This window comes from Myotis davidii, unplaced genomic scaffold (assembly GCF_000327345.1).
Source record: "Myotis davidii unplaced genomic scaffold, ASM32734v1 scaffold217, whole genome shotgun sequence".
NCBI classification, from domain to species: domain Eukaryota; kingdom Metazoa; phylum Chordata; class Mammalia; order Chiroptera; family Vespertilionidae; genus Myotis; species Myotis davidii.
This window is the reverse complement of record NW_006290034.1, coordinates 9,864,817-9,879,507: the sequence shown is the minus strand read 5'-3', so window position 1 is coordinate 9,879,507 and position 14,691 is coordinate 9,864,817. Positions and strand designations below refer to the sequence as shown.

Here is a 14,691-nt window from a genome sequence, read left to right as displayed (position 1 = left end):
ACCCAGAAAGCCTGGGAGTAGAGCACTGGGCCTCCCCCTTACTGACTGCATTCTCCTCGCATTAGTCACTCATCTCTGTGGGCCTCAGTTTCCGCGTTTATGGAGCAAGCAATGTCTGCATCACCAGGCGGTTGAGAGAACCAAATGGAACGCTTATCACAGTGCTCTATCTACCAGACAGCGCTCAAGGTGTTCTGGGGTCAGAGGTGAAGTGCTGCAGGGCTGAGCCGTTCTAGCAATGGCTGGCCTGGCGGATGGTTCCTTTGCAATGAAGCCTCAGCCGACCTGTTAAAGAATAGCAAGTCTTTGCACACAGGGGGCTCAGGGCAAGAGAAGACAGGCTGTGGCTGTCGTTCCATGTGGTTCCAGGTAGGAAACGTGGATGGTGCGCTTCGGAAGACAGCTATCTGACGGCAGCTGCGAGGAACGGTCTTTTTCCTCCTCTTCTGTGTCTCAAAAGCATCTATTATTTAAGCCACATTAATTAAGACACTGGGTGAGCTGGTCGGCAGCTGTCTGCGTTGAGGCAAGTGCTTGGCTCCATTTCCCTTCAGCTGTCTGACTCAGGCCAACACGTGTATTTGAACTCCGTCTGTGGCCAGAGCTGTCACTTCAGGACTTTATAGTTTCAGCTGCCTTTTCTCTGTCACTCTCCTCCACTGAGGGCATGCTGTCATCCCAGGTGACGTGTAAGGAGGGAGAGGCAGCGGAAAGGCCCCTGACCCTACTTGGTCCCTGTGCTGTCGCTCACTCACTCACTGGGTGACTTTGAGCAGCTCCATGTGGTGGGAGAGGTTAGGAATCAGACAGACGGTCTAGTCCAGTGATGGCGAACCTATGACATGCGTGTCAGAGGTGACACGCGAACTCATTTTTTTGGTTGATTTTTCTTTGTTAAATGGCATTTAAATATATAAAATAAATATCAAAAATATAAGTCTTTGTTTTACTATGGTTTCAAATATCAAAAATTTCTATATGTGACACGGCACCAGAGTTAAGTTAGGGTTTTTCAAAATGCTGACACGCCGAGCTCAAAAGGTTCGACATCACTGCGCTAGTCTCTGGTCTGACACCAATGGTCTATGTCCATTTGGATATAACTTAACTTTCCAGACAGTTTCCTCGCTGGTAAGGCAGTCAGAGTAGTTATGGGGACTAAATGACAAAGATTTGTACAGTGCCTGACGCGTGTGTGTAATAGGCGGCTGCCATTATTATTTATGGTGACACCATCAGTGCTATTCAGAGTTTGCTCTTACTTATGCATTCGTATACCACCTCCTGACACTTGCACAATTTCCCGGCCACACCAAGGCAGGCCCCCTCTGAAGTTAGGGAGGCCAGGGCAGGAAGCCACAGGACACAAATGCTCCATCTTTGGACACTGGGTAAAAGTTACAGGCTACTCAGTAAGCCAGTCAGGCATGTGCCTGTGGCACCAAAACAGGGGCATTGAACAAATTGTTTGGAACAAAATTGATATTTTAAAAAATTGTACTCATCTGAGAAAATGAACAGCTATTGGCTTTTCTTACACTTGTTTTATAGTTTGTAATTTTTCTATGTTTATAAGAGGTGAGTGGGCTCACTGTTTCAGTGAGTAGGCTCTCTACATATCTCAGTCTGGCCCTGGAGAGCAGCAGGACCTGGGAGAAAGAGCACAGGCTTAGCACCAGATAAGATGGAGCTCGACACTAGCTCTACTACTCGCTACTTAAAGGGCTTTAGGAAAGCCATTTAATCCCACAGAGCCTCCTTATCCTCATTCATAAAATGATCGTTCTTATCTCCCAGGGTTTTATCAGGCTTACAATGAGTGACTATAAGTAAAGTACTTAGTAAACCGTTTCTTTCCTCCTGGTACTCTAATCTGCAATCTTTCCAAATGATTCTAGTTAATAACAGTTATCAATACCACTGACTGAAGGTTTAACGTGTGGCAAATTGGGTACTATATGAAGCTCTTTACCTGCGTGGTATCATTTAGACCATTGAGGGAACTACTGTTATTAAACATCCCATTTTATAGATGAAAAGCTATGGGATAAAGAAGTTAGAAAACTTGCGCAAGTAAGTGGCAGAGCTGGGATTTGAACCCAGACAGCCTGATACCTGCGCCTTGTTCTCAAACACTATGCTCTGCTGCCACTTCCCTACCGTGTGCCTTTATCTAGTCCGGCCCAGCATCCTTTCTAGTTTCTTCTCGCAGAAGCAACTGCTACCACCAACCCTGCTCTCTTCTCTGGCAACAGTGGGACGCACAGGTTCCAACCCAGGCTCCCCTGGCACAGGCGTAAACCTATGTGTTTCCATCTTTAAGCCATGTGCTGTGGTGCCCATCTGGACAGCTACGTTCCAGAAGATGCTGAGTGACCGTCTGCTGAAGGCTTCCAGTATGCCCTCTATGCTACTGGACGCTGCAGAACCTGTCTTACTGAGTCCTTTCAAAGGGCAGCTCATTTTTCGGGGTTGAGGGCTCGATCCCCAGTAGGGGGCATACAGGAGGCAGCCAATCAATGGTTCTCTCGTCATTGATGTTTCTCTCTCTCTCTTCCTCTCTCTGAAAATCAATAAAAACATTTTTTAAAAATAGCTGCTTTAAACTCATCTCCTACAGCCCTGCGGCTCACCAAATCACACAAGAGCCGTTGGTGGCTATGAGGCCTGGAGAGTCCTATCAGACCAGTCTGTGTTCCCTAGAACACCGCTCCTTGAGACAGTATTTGTTTGCAAGTTTGTATATAGATTTCTTTTTTGTGAGAAGCAATATTTATTTCCTGTTGCTTGCATATTAAATTGTATGTTATCCCTTTTTATCATCATTTATTCACCTAACAAGTAAGTGTTTATTGACTGCTTTCTGGGTACAAAGCAATGGCTTGGTCCTCATGGTTTTTCAAGATCTCACAGGCCTTTATTCCTCCTCTTGATTGGCTATGGGGAGGGTGGGATTTAATCAACATTACACGCATTCCATCTGCCACATCTGTAATGCAACCTTAAATGGTCTTGAGCCCACAGTGGTCCCTCAGGCTCCCCCGGCTGCTACTTTTACTCATTAAGTTCTCTAAGGGAGCATCCAACAAATCCTCCACTTGTGGGCTCAAGGCCAACGCCTTACAATTGATTTGGTAACACAATTACCGAACTAAGATATGTCATTACCATTTCATTCTCTCCATAAACTGTGCTAATTATGTATTTTTTCCTGAAAAGTAATTTTTTTAAAATATATTTTATTGATCCTTTACAGAGAGGAAGGGAGAGAGACAGAGAGTTCGAAACATTGATGAGAGAGAAACATCGACCAGCTGCCTCCTGCACATCTCCAACTAGGGATGTGCCCACAACCAAGGCACATGCCCCTGACCGGAATCGAACCTGGGACCCCTCTGTCCGCAGGCCGACACTCCATCCACTGAGCCATACCGGTCCTGGCCTGAAAAGTAATTTTTCAAATCAACTTTAATGGCACTTTATAAACTACAGTCAAATTTACCCTTACTCTAATATAGTTATATTTGCCCCACAGTTTTATTGAGAATCTCTGTGTATTTTCATTGCTTTTTTTAAAATATACTTTTTTTTATTGGTTTCAGGGAGGAAGGGAGAGGGAGAGAGAGAGAGAAACATCAATGATGAGAGAGAATCATTGATTAGCTGCCTTCTGCACACCCCACATTGGGAATCAAGCCCACAACCCGGGCATGTGCCCTGACCAGGAATTGAACCATGACCTCCTGGTTCATAGGTCAATGCTCAACCACAGAGTCACGCTGGCCAGGCTCACTGCCTTCTTTTTCACTGGCTCACATCTCCCCCAAATTTAGATGTGGTAATCCTGTCAAATCTTCCTCACTCCCATAATCATTTTGAGTAGAACTATTAAACAGTCCCTTGATTTCTACTGACTTCCATTCATTTATCCATTCACTGAACAAATACATATTTTTCACTCAAGCTGCCGTAACAAAATACCATAGACCTGGTGTTTAAATGGCAGACGTTTATTTTCTCACAGGTCTGGAGGCGGGGAAGTCCCCTCAGGCCCCAGGTGGCCCACCTCTAAGGCTTCCATCAGAGGAAGGGTGATCTGCTTTGCTCTGCTTACTCATTCAAATCTTAACCTCACCCAGAAACATCCTCACAGACACACCCAGAGTATCTGACAAAATGTCTGAGCGCTCTGTGGCCTAGTAAAGGTGACACACAAAATTAATCATCACAGCAGTATAGGAATTACAGATATGATTCAAACAGTTTCTGCCCTTGAAAAGCCTACAGATTAGTGCCAGATAGAGACCGGAGACAAGGTAGAGGGGAGACAGCTGCTATAATAAAGGCACAGGAAAGTGTTCAGGGACAGTAAAGACAGAGTCTATTCATTTTGTCCTGGTAGATCAAAGGAGGGTTTCATGAGAGGCTGCCATCTGAACAGCCTTGAATATCAGCAGAACTCGGAGAGCTGATGATAGGAGAGGAGGAAACTATAAATTGGAGGTGCAAGATGAACAGGGGTGTGAAAATAATAACTGGTATAACCAGGATTAGCCAAGGTGGGGAAAGGGGTGTTTCGCATTCATATCACACAGTAAAGCTTCGCACCATCCTCTCTCATGACTTCTCTCCGAAACCTCCCACCTGCATGGCCATGCATGGCAGCTGCTCCCGACTCTATTCCCTGCACTCTAAGCCTCCAAACAGCCCCCCAATCCAGCCTGTGCACCTGTGTTTCCTCTGCCTTTTTTTACTTATAACTTTTCTTCCATCAGTATCTCTCTTTCTAATATAAACCCATCTAGCTTAGCTTCTTCAGGTCTGTCCCTCATCCATTACCTTCATCTACTTTATAAAGGCCTAGGGCCCAACTAAACAATTCTAACCCCTTGTGGGCAAGAGAGAATATCCTCATGTCCATAATGTTACCTCTGACATTTGAAAAATACCAAGTATGCTTGTGTATTTTTCCATTGAAAGCAGAAAATCAATAAATCACTTGATATGAATAGACAATATAGACTGAAAGAAAGCAGTGGGAAATGAAGGTGAAAAGGTAACAATTAATGAGCATTTCCAATGTGCCATGCAGTATTTAGGTCTGAAGGCCATGCTGGGTAGTCTGAACTTGACTCCACAGTCCTTGGGAGTCATGAAAGGCTAGCGATTAGAAAACTAACATGTTCATATTGTTCTTTAAGCTCTGCCTATAAGACTAATGCATGTAAACTATATTGGATGGAGGCAAAGATAAGAGGAAGGAATTGCAATAAGGAAGCTGGGAGGCGCTCAGCACCCATTTTTCTGGCTTTAAGGAGAAGAGGTTAGTGAAGACCATTTTAATATAAGGTATTAAAGGATACTCAGAGATTGGGATGGAACTCGACCTGAAAATCCTCAGGATCTACGACAGCTCTGGGGATGGGGGCACCTTCTTCATCTTTCTTTCATGGTCTTCCCACCCCCCTACTTTTTGTGTCTGGCCCACAGTCATCTTGGGCTCAAAGACTCATCTTCATCTCGGCTTCACATCCATACCCAGAAGGAGCCTCTCAAGAAGATTCAGTTCGCCCTAACTGGTTTGGCTCAGTGGATAGAGCATCGGCCTGTGGACTGAAGGGTCCCAGGTTCGATTCCGGTCAAGAGCATGTACCTTGGTTGTGGGCACATCTCAAGTGGGGAGTATGCAGGAGGCAGCTTGTCGATGTTTCTCTCTCATCGATGTTTCTAACTCTCTATCCCTCTCCCTTCCTCCCTGTAAAAAATCAATAAAATATATTTTTTTAAAAAGAAGAAGATTCAGTTCATTGAATCAGTCCCACAGGCGTCCCCATCAGCAGCCCCAGTGCAGAAAGAAGGGCTGGTCCGTCCTTCATAGACTGAGTGGGCTATCGGCTGGGCAAGTGCGGAAAAGGCAGTGGACACAGCTGGCTGCATGATTCATATTCTGTTGGTGATGTGCTTGGAGAGGAGGGGATATCTTCTATCTTAGGCCAAAAAAAAATAATTTAGTTAAGTATCATTCTTCATCATGCCATAGCTGGCACTATAACCTTGACCAAGTCACTTATCTTCTCTCCGCTTAGCTTCTTCATCACTCAAATAAAGATAAAAGTAACAGCACTTTAGAGTCTGACGTTCTTCAGAACTCCTAGTCACATTCGGTTAACATGAGGTTTTACTTCTACACCATTTCTGGTTAACTATGAATAACAATACCTTATATGTGCAATTACAATTTTTAAGTCAAGTTCATAATCATTTGATTTGATCCTTACAGGAATCCTTTAAGATAGTCAGGATAGATAGCATTACCTCCATTTTTCTGAGATCCAGAGAGGTTACATGACTTATTCAAGCTCACACACATACAAAATGACAATGCCAGGACCTGAGTTCTCATCTTTAAACCCCAAATCCAACATGGCCTCCTCTCATCGTCTCCCCAGGATTGGGTTACTTGGTCCCCAAAAGCTATTGTTTATTTTAGATCGCTGTAGCTATAAAAAACAAACTATGTCTTCCTGCTTTCTATCCTTCTTACGTCTTCTTTCCTATGCCTCTCCTGCCCTTCTGTCTTCCTAATTTGTTACAGAAGTCTCTGTTTGGCTTTTAGTAATGAAGGGTTTGGTGACAGAAGTTCCAAAGTTTTCCTTGGCATTGACCCTTACTTCCTAAATTGCAGGCACACACTCCATCTCAGTCACGACTCTCACCTCGGCTGGGAACATCGGGGAGGACGGAATCCTGAGCTGCACTTTTGAACCTGACATCAAACTTTCTGATATCGTGATACAGTGGCTAAAGGAAGGTGTTATGGGCTTCGTCCATGAGTTCAAAGAAGGCAAAGATGACTTGTCAGACCAGAATGAGATGTTCAGAGGCCGGACAGCCGTGTTTGCTGATCAAGTGAGAGTTGGCAATGCTTCTCTGAGGCTGAAAAATGTGCAACTCACAGATGCTGGCACCTATAAATGTTACATCAACACTTCCAAAGGCAAGGGGAATGCTAACCTGGAGTATAAAACTGGAGGTGAGTTATTTTTAGGCAGAGGGATAGAAAGGGCCAAAACCTATTTGGGGCTAAAGAGCAGTTAGCTGATGAAATATCATGCTTTTACGCTCATGAGTGATTAATATCAGACAAGACCCTCAAAGTCTGTTAGCAGCCATCCTTGCTGTCCAAGACCCACACCAACTCCAAAAGGAGCCCATTATACTAGGTCTTAACATCTTTTGTTCTGAACTCTAGCTTCTTCTGAATTTTCACATACATTATTTAAATAATATATTGTAGTGACAGGTGAATACTGTTTCTTCCTTCTCTCATCTGTATATCTATATATCTATATATAGACTGAGTGGCCAGATTATTGTGACCACCCCATCAGTACAATGAAGTGAATTAATTATGCAAATAATAATAATAATAAAACCTTGAGGGTATTTGCTTAGGAAGTTTTCAATATTCAGTATTTTAGGAAGTGTCAATGAAGTACTGATGGGGTGGTCATAATAATCTGGCCACTCAGTGTAAAGTTCAGAGAACTTCACAGGTCCCTGGGGAAACACCCAATTTCCCTAATGGATAAACTTTTTTTGTAATCACTGGAACTCCTCTTACTTGGAGAATTTACCTGTTGTAACAATTGAACCTAGAACTTATGTCTGTGGAGTTCCTGACATTGGCCAGAATTGTGATGTACAACGATATCATGAGCAGATCATTATTTGCATCTACAGTACAATGGGACATACACAGAGAGCCCACTGGGGAAGTGAAGTTCTGAGTCACCTCAATGATAGAAATCACGGTGTATTTAAGACCTAGTTCTTCAAAGGCTATATTGTCTTCTCTTTCTGACCTTGACATCAGCCCTTTCTGACCTTCAACCCTGCAGCCTTCAGCATCCCAAAGATGGATGTGGACTACAATGCCAGCTCAGAGAGCTTTCGATGTGAGGCTCCCCGATGGTTCCCCCAGCCTACAGTGGTCTGGACATCCCAAGTTGACCGAAGAACCAACTTCTCAGAAGTCTCCAATACCAGCTTTGAGCTGAATTCTGAGAATGTGACCATGAAGGTTGTATCTGTACTCTACAATGTCACAATCAACAACACATACTCCTGTATGATTGAGAACAACATTGCCAAAGCCACGGGGGATATCAAAGTGACAGGTGGGTCCCTTCATGCTTTTTGTATGGGTATATTGGGGTGAGAATTAAATCTAAATTAAAATATAATTTCTATAACTGATATATTATGTACGAGGGCACAGAAAGCTCTAGAGTTCTCTTCACAGACACCTAGATCACAATTCCAGTTGGGATTACACTACATAAGAAGAAGACTAATACAAAACAATATTTATGGCCTAATAGGTCAAACATGGCAACTAAGCTTCGTCTCATACACCTTCTGACTGCTTGGAGAGTGGTGTGTAGGGTCCTGAGGCCCTAACTCAGCAGGGCTGCTTTGGTGAAGCAGTGGGATGTGATGACTACTTGAGATCTCTGATATATTCAGCTAGTGACCTATATGCCAAGTCCCCCAACACTGGTTTGGTTCTAGTCTGCCTTTGAGAAGGCTTTCAATCTAAAGACGGAAGGTCTTACAATCTGCCTTCGTCTTATTCAGCCCTTCTCTCCTTAGTCAGCTCAAGCTCCCATTAACATGGCCCAGGATTACCTGACAGCTCTAGTCTGAACTGGCTTCCCAGGCTGCGAAGACCAGGATCTAGGGCGCCCAGCACTCGGGTCTCCCTGCAATGCTTTAGTGCATAAAAACCTAGGGCTGAGCTGGCATCAAAGAAATGCACAGACTGAATTATAACTTTTAAAACCATCCCTCTTGGGGCTAAAATGAATTCAATTTGAGTGAGTTGTAGGAATTCTTTTGCATCCTGGATAGGAAACATGTATCAGACATATGATTTGCAAATATTTTATCTCATTCCATAGGTTTCCATATGTATACTTTATTTACTTTACAATGTTTTTATTGATTTTTGAGAGAAATAGAGGAAGGGAGAGGGAGAGTAACATCAATAGGAGGCCTCCTGTATGCACCCGACTGGGAATTGAACCTGCAACCTGGGTATGTGCCCTGACTGGGAATTGAACGGTCACCTTTCAGGGTATGGGACAATGCTCAACCAACTGAGCCACACCGGCCAGGACAGAAGAATGGTTTTGATAGAATAGGAAGCCATGAAGTCAGGAGCCTATGTCAATGTCCAAGGGAGAAATTATGAGGGACTTAATGGGGGCAGTGGCACCGGGAAAGAAAGGGGAAGAATCAAAATGTAATGAAGAAAATAATCTACAGGCCTTAGGGACACAAATGTGAAGGAGAGGAGAAAGAGCAAGTCAAATGGGTGTGATGTTTCTACCCTGTTTGCTGAGGAGGTTAATAACACTGCCAACAAACAATTAAAATACAGAAGCAACAGTTTAGGAAAAAAGACGGGGATTTTAGAGATGCTGAGTTGAAAGTGCCCGTTGTTTACTAGGCAGAAAGGTCCCATGGTTAGCACATGACCCAGCGTACGAGGGGTTTTGGGAGAACGCTCCATCCCTGTTCCACATACTTCCTTCCATGAGAAGATACCCCACCAACCTAACCCTTCCAGCCTCTCTGTTCGCCCCTCTTTCATGCCTCATCAGAGAAGTAGGAGTTACTAATGTATCTGATGGGTGAGTTTATTAGAAGAAGCCGGACTTCAGAAGCTCAGCTCCTTCTTTTTTCCTGTCTCTCTAGCTACCCTCAGGAAGTATAATTTCCACTCTGCTCTTTCCAGCCATCAGTGTTTCAGGGGCGTAATCCGCGTGGCAGGAGGAAGCCTGCCCAGGCTGGTGCTGCCTGTCCGGGGAGACGCCTGGGCAACAGCTCACTTCCGAGCAGACAAAGCTTCATCCTGTATCAGATTTATTAGTAATGCGAGTGATATTTTGGTCTTCCAATTGCCTCACTCATTTTGTCCTACTCTTTAACGGATTCAGAACTCAGCTGTAAAAAGGGGTGTTCTTTATTGGGCTCCTTTGAACCCAACAGTAGGTGCTCAAACATTTACTCAATAATTATGTTTTTAACTGACCCAGTAGCAACTGTAAATCCAGATGTGAAACTCATGACCAAGTTCAGAATAAGGAGATGGATTTGGAAATGATCAACTTAATGGAAGTCATACTCATTAATTAGGCTTGAGCAGGGTGACTCTTGTTGTTTTCACAGCTAATACTTATTGATTGCTTACTTATGTGCCAGGTACGTTCCAAGCACTTTAATGTATTAACTCATTAATCCTCCTAAGAAGTAGATTATTATTATTTTAGTCCTATTTTATAGATGAAGAAATGGAAACACATATAGATGAACTAAAGTCACACAGCTAGTAAGTGTCAGAGCCAAAACGAACTAAATGAGATTGGACTGTTGAGGGAAAAAACAGAGTAGAGCAATTTAATTTCTTCACTTCTCTTCCCTACTTCAAAATGAGAACAATACTTTCTCATCACTTTGCAATGATGTCAAGAAAGCGAGTAACACAGAACCTGTAAAGGTCATGGCCGAGAGGGGGGAAAATGTGTCTGAAACCAAGGACTGGCCGCGGCCATTGTTCAGCCCATTCTTTCCTTGGTAACCAATTATTATCTCTTTATTGGTATCATTTTTCATTTGGCTGCGTGCTGACTGGAGTGGACCATGGAATAGAGCTTCCTTTGAAGAAAGGGAAAGTGGATAATGGGGTACAAAGTTGCCCCCCAATTGGGTACAAGTTGTATTAGGAACAACTTGCTGTTTTCCAGGTACTTTTCCTTGCTAACCAGCCATGCGGAGAAGATCTGCAGCTTCCCCTCTGTGACCCTGAACTTGTTCTCTTCCTTTACAGACTCTGAGATTAGAAGGCGGAGCCACCTAGAGCTGCTGGACTCAAAGGCCTCCCTGTGTGTCTCTTCTTTCTTTGCCATCGGCTGGGTACTCCTACCTCTCTCCTCTTCCCTGGTCCTAAAATAACGTGCCTTGGCCACACAGAAACGTGCAACGTCATTAGTACGGCAGGTGAGATGAACCCTGAATGGTGTGGGGGGTCCACTGTGTGTGTGCCTGTGTTCCTAACAAGATCAAGCAGCTCCAGCATCAGCTCTGAGGATGATCCCCTCCCTGAAGGAGAGACTCAAGCCATCTCCTTGCCCTCAGCAACCTAGGGTGCCATGTGGCCTTGATAGAACATCATCAAAACACAGAAAACAAGGCCGTTCCTGAATGAGAATACACTCATCCAGTGGCAGGGAGAGGTTCTGTTCTCAATAAATGTTTGCTGAATGGTTGTAATGGTATCTTATTGCTGTTATTTTCAGAATCCCAGGAATCTGCAGAACGATTTCACCACAAGATATGACCTAGTTTTCTGTTTCTTGGGGGGAAATGAATTCATGCCTAAAAGCCTGGAGTGAACATTCAAGATCAAGAAGCAAAAAGAAGCCAAAGCAACCCATTGAAGACTCCAATATGAACAAGATAAATCTATCTTCAAGGACATGTATTAGAAGTTGGGGAAATGATTCACCTGAACTGGAGAAGTGTGTTAAGACTGCGAAGTAAAATGCATGTGGGGACAAGTGTACCCCCCCCCATATCTCAGGGACCTCCCCCTACCCATCCCCATTTGGGGAGTGAGAGGGTGGGCTACTGCAGCTCGCCGTCTCTGGATCTTGTTATCCTGCTGTAATGTTGCCCCCAGAAAGTTTCAATTGCACTATGTCTGCGCTTCAACTTCTGTGGAAACAGCAAGAAGCTGCTAGTCAGCTGCCGCTTCCCAACAGAGGTGGCTGCATCTCAGTGGTGGGTCCGATGATCCGCTAGTCACTATGATGCTTCCGAACGCGCCTCGGCGTCTCTTCCCACCTGACAAACGCTGAAGTGTGGGGCGTGACTGTAATTTCAACGTAAAAATCGTAGTTGGGTGACATTTTCTAAATGATCTGAGGACCTTCTTTTCAAAAACAAACAAATGCCATTTTATTTCTCAGGTGACGTTTAGCCTTGAGTGGCTTGGAAAGGCCTCCCATCTTGGCCACATGGGTGTTAAGTCACCACAAGGTCGCAGGCTTGTGCTTTCCAGCCCGCATGGCCTGAGAGAACCTCAGGTCTCAACAGCATCTAGAGCAGTGAGACTCACTCAACCGGCTCATTCTGCAAACCCCCAGGGACATTTAGAAATGTTTGGAGACTTTAGCTGTCACGATTCTGGGGGAGGGGTGCTACTGGCATCTAGTAAATAGAATTCTGCACCCTACAATGCACAGGACATCCACCCACAACAAAGAATTATCCAGTCCAGTATGTCAATCACGCTGAGGTTAAGAAACCCTGATGCGGAATAGGAAAGGACCTTAAAAATAGTCATTAGCCTCTGTCGCGTGGGCTGCGGTCTCAGACCAGAGAGCCAGAAGTCAGTTTGGGGCAACCAGGAATTTTTGACGGATTATCTGCAGCTGTTGAGCTTCTGCATTCCTTTCCCTTAGTTTTTCTCTACAAATAAAGTTCTGTGAGGGAGCTGCTTGAGTTCCATCTCAAGTTCTCCCACTCTGAATTTAGATCTCAGGACCCTGCCTAGTCACATTCAAATTGAGACAATAAAAACATGTACCTTCCCTGAAGCCCACAGAGAAATCTGAAAGCAGGGACAATAAACCTTTGAAAGGAGGCCCTGAGGAACGAGGCTTTGATAGGAAAGAATATTTTGTTTCCAGCCCCCTACCCACACCTTTCACGTGTTGACTACGGCCTCCCGGGCAGTTTGGACCCACCACGACTGTATTGCATTTTGTTATAGAAAACTTGATTGTATAGTTCTGATCACTCATGAGAATGATTAAATATGCATTTCCTATACTGGTGTCTGCCTGGCTTGTCAAAGAAAGTGAGTGTAAGGGAAGATGAATAAAAAGTCATAGATCGCATATGACCGGCGTTCAGTAAGTGTCTGTTGAGTGAATGGATAAGTGAATGGGAGGACATGAGAGGAGCCTGTGAGCGTGGGCCAGGTGGCCGGGTCTAGTTTCTTAAAGAAATTCCACGAGGCTCACCAACCTGGCATGTCTCCATCTAGGAAAATAGAGGACAGTGGGCTTGACGCACATAAGTGTGGAAGAGTACATGTTGGTGGACAAACCCAATGCTCTAGTGCCAAAAAAAAAAAAATCTGACTTTGACTACTCAGTAATTTCAAATTCTCAATCTCAGAAGAAAAACCTCAAAATCATCATTCCCAGGCCATTCGCTTTTCAGATGAAGACCCAGAGGGGAAGTGTGGGTAACTGGCTATCTTCAGGTTCTACAGCTTGCCCCAGATCACACTGGTAGCTGGTGGAGGAGTAAAAGCTATAGAAAATCTCATTTTCAAATGCCCACAGGCCTTTTGCACAAAGAAAACATTGTGAAACCAAATCAAGAAAGCAAACTGTGAAAGCATGACATGCTCATCCCAACCCAGGTTAATCCCTTGGCCCTGTCCATGAGCACACAGCGATGCATTAGGCAACAGATGCGTCAGATCAGCCGAAGTGCAAGGACCAGGGTATCACTTACACCACAAACATCTGGGGAAGCTCAAATCGAGGTGCCAAAGGCTAAGACACTGCAGAATTATTAACACACTTGAAGGCACAAACAATTCTAACTTCAAGGGGAAGTAGCGACCAGCTATACTTTTCAGGTTGTATGAGATTTGTTTCACCAGCGCGGTGACTTTACTGTACGCACTGTTAACTGGGGAGGGGGTGCAGGGGACATTACTGCACACTGAGGCGTCTGCCCGATGGCACAGTGGTGTGCTTTCATTCCGTTGATGAAACCCAAAATTCCCAACCTCCCTCCAGCTGGTGAAGTCTCCACACACCCACTGGCAGCTCTAATTCAGACTGTCTTACTACGTGCCTGCGCTCCTTGCTCCTTTTAACCTTGTCTTACGTCCTGTTTCACATCAATCATCTCCAGGAGTTTCAGCATGGCAGCCAGGAGAGAAAATTAACAGTCTCAAAAACAGAACCTCAGCTGCGCTCTCTTTTCCATCCACCCTCAAGCAAAAATTCTTCTTCCCCCCATGAAGCTGTCTCTGAGCGGTCCTTCATCTGTACATGCAATTTAGCACAAAATCACACACTGTCTTGTTGACTGTTCCTCATTGCTGTATACTTGGACTCCTTTGAAGATGATGACAAAATAGGTATGGGAGCTCAGGCAGTCCTTGGAAATTTGCTCTTAAAAGAGGGTGAAGCAGATATTCCCAGGAAGCCTTGTTTACTGATGGTGTCTGCGGGGCCAAAGCAGTTAAGTCAGAGCCTAGAAGAGGGGTCTGTAGTTATCACTACAGGAGGCCCTGTGTCTACGGAAAAGCCTGGCTCCCCCAGATAATGATATACCTGTGTCTTCTCAAAGTCAAAACTTGACCTTCAGCATTATCTTATCTATTCAGTCCAAATCGAATTGCCTGGCCTAAGAAGTATTTTTAGCATTTTCAATTATAAGGTCCCTAATCCAAAACTCTAAATAATACTTTCAATAAGAACTTTATGGGTACCTTGGTCCTATATCCCTGCTTTAGAACAAGACTAAAGTGGTGCTCAGTTAATCTAGCCTGTGAGCAATAGCAGACGGAGGCTGTTTTCTTTCTCTTTGCCTCCC

General features: G+C 44.4%; 1 protein-coding gene across 1 annotated transcript in view; it reads left to right on the top strand.

Moving 5' to 3' along the window:
* Positions 1–12,898, top strand: part of VTCN1 (V-set domain containing T cell activation inhibitor 1) — a 32,940-nt gene extending 20,042 nt beyond the window's left edge. The window contains exons 4-7 of the mRNA XM_015563540.1: positions 6,686–7,033; positions 7,902–8,180; positions 10,895–11,064; positions 11,364–12,898. Of these exons, the coding sequence (XP_015419026.1) occupies positions 6,686–7,033; positions 7,902–8,180; positions 10,895–11,019 (752 nt within the window). The 3' untranslated portion in view covers positions 11,020–11,064; positions 11,364–12,898. The remainder of the gene's footprint in view (positions 1–6,685; positions 7,034–7,901; positions 8,181–10,894; positions 11,065–11,363) is intronic.
* Positions 12,899–14,691: the final 1,793 nt, after the last annotated feature.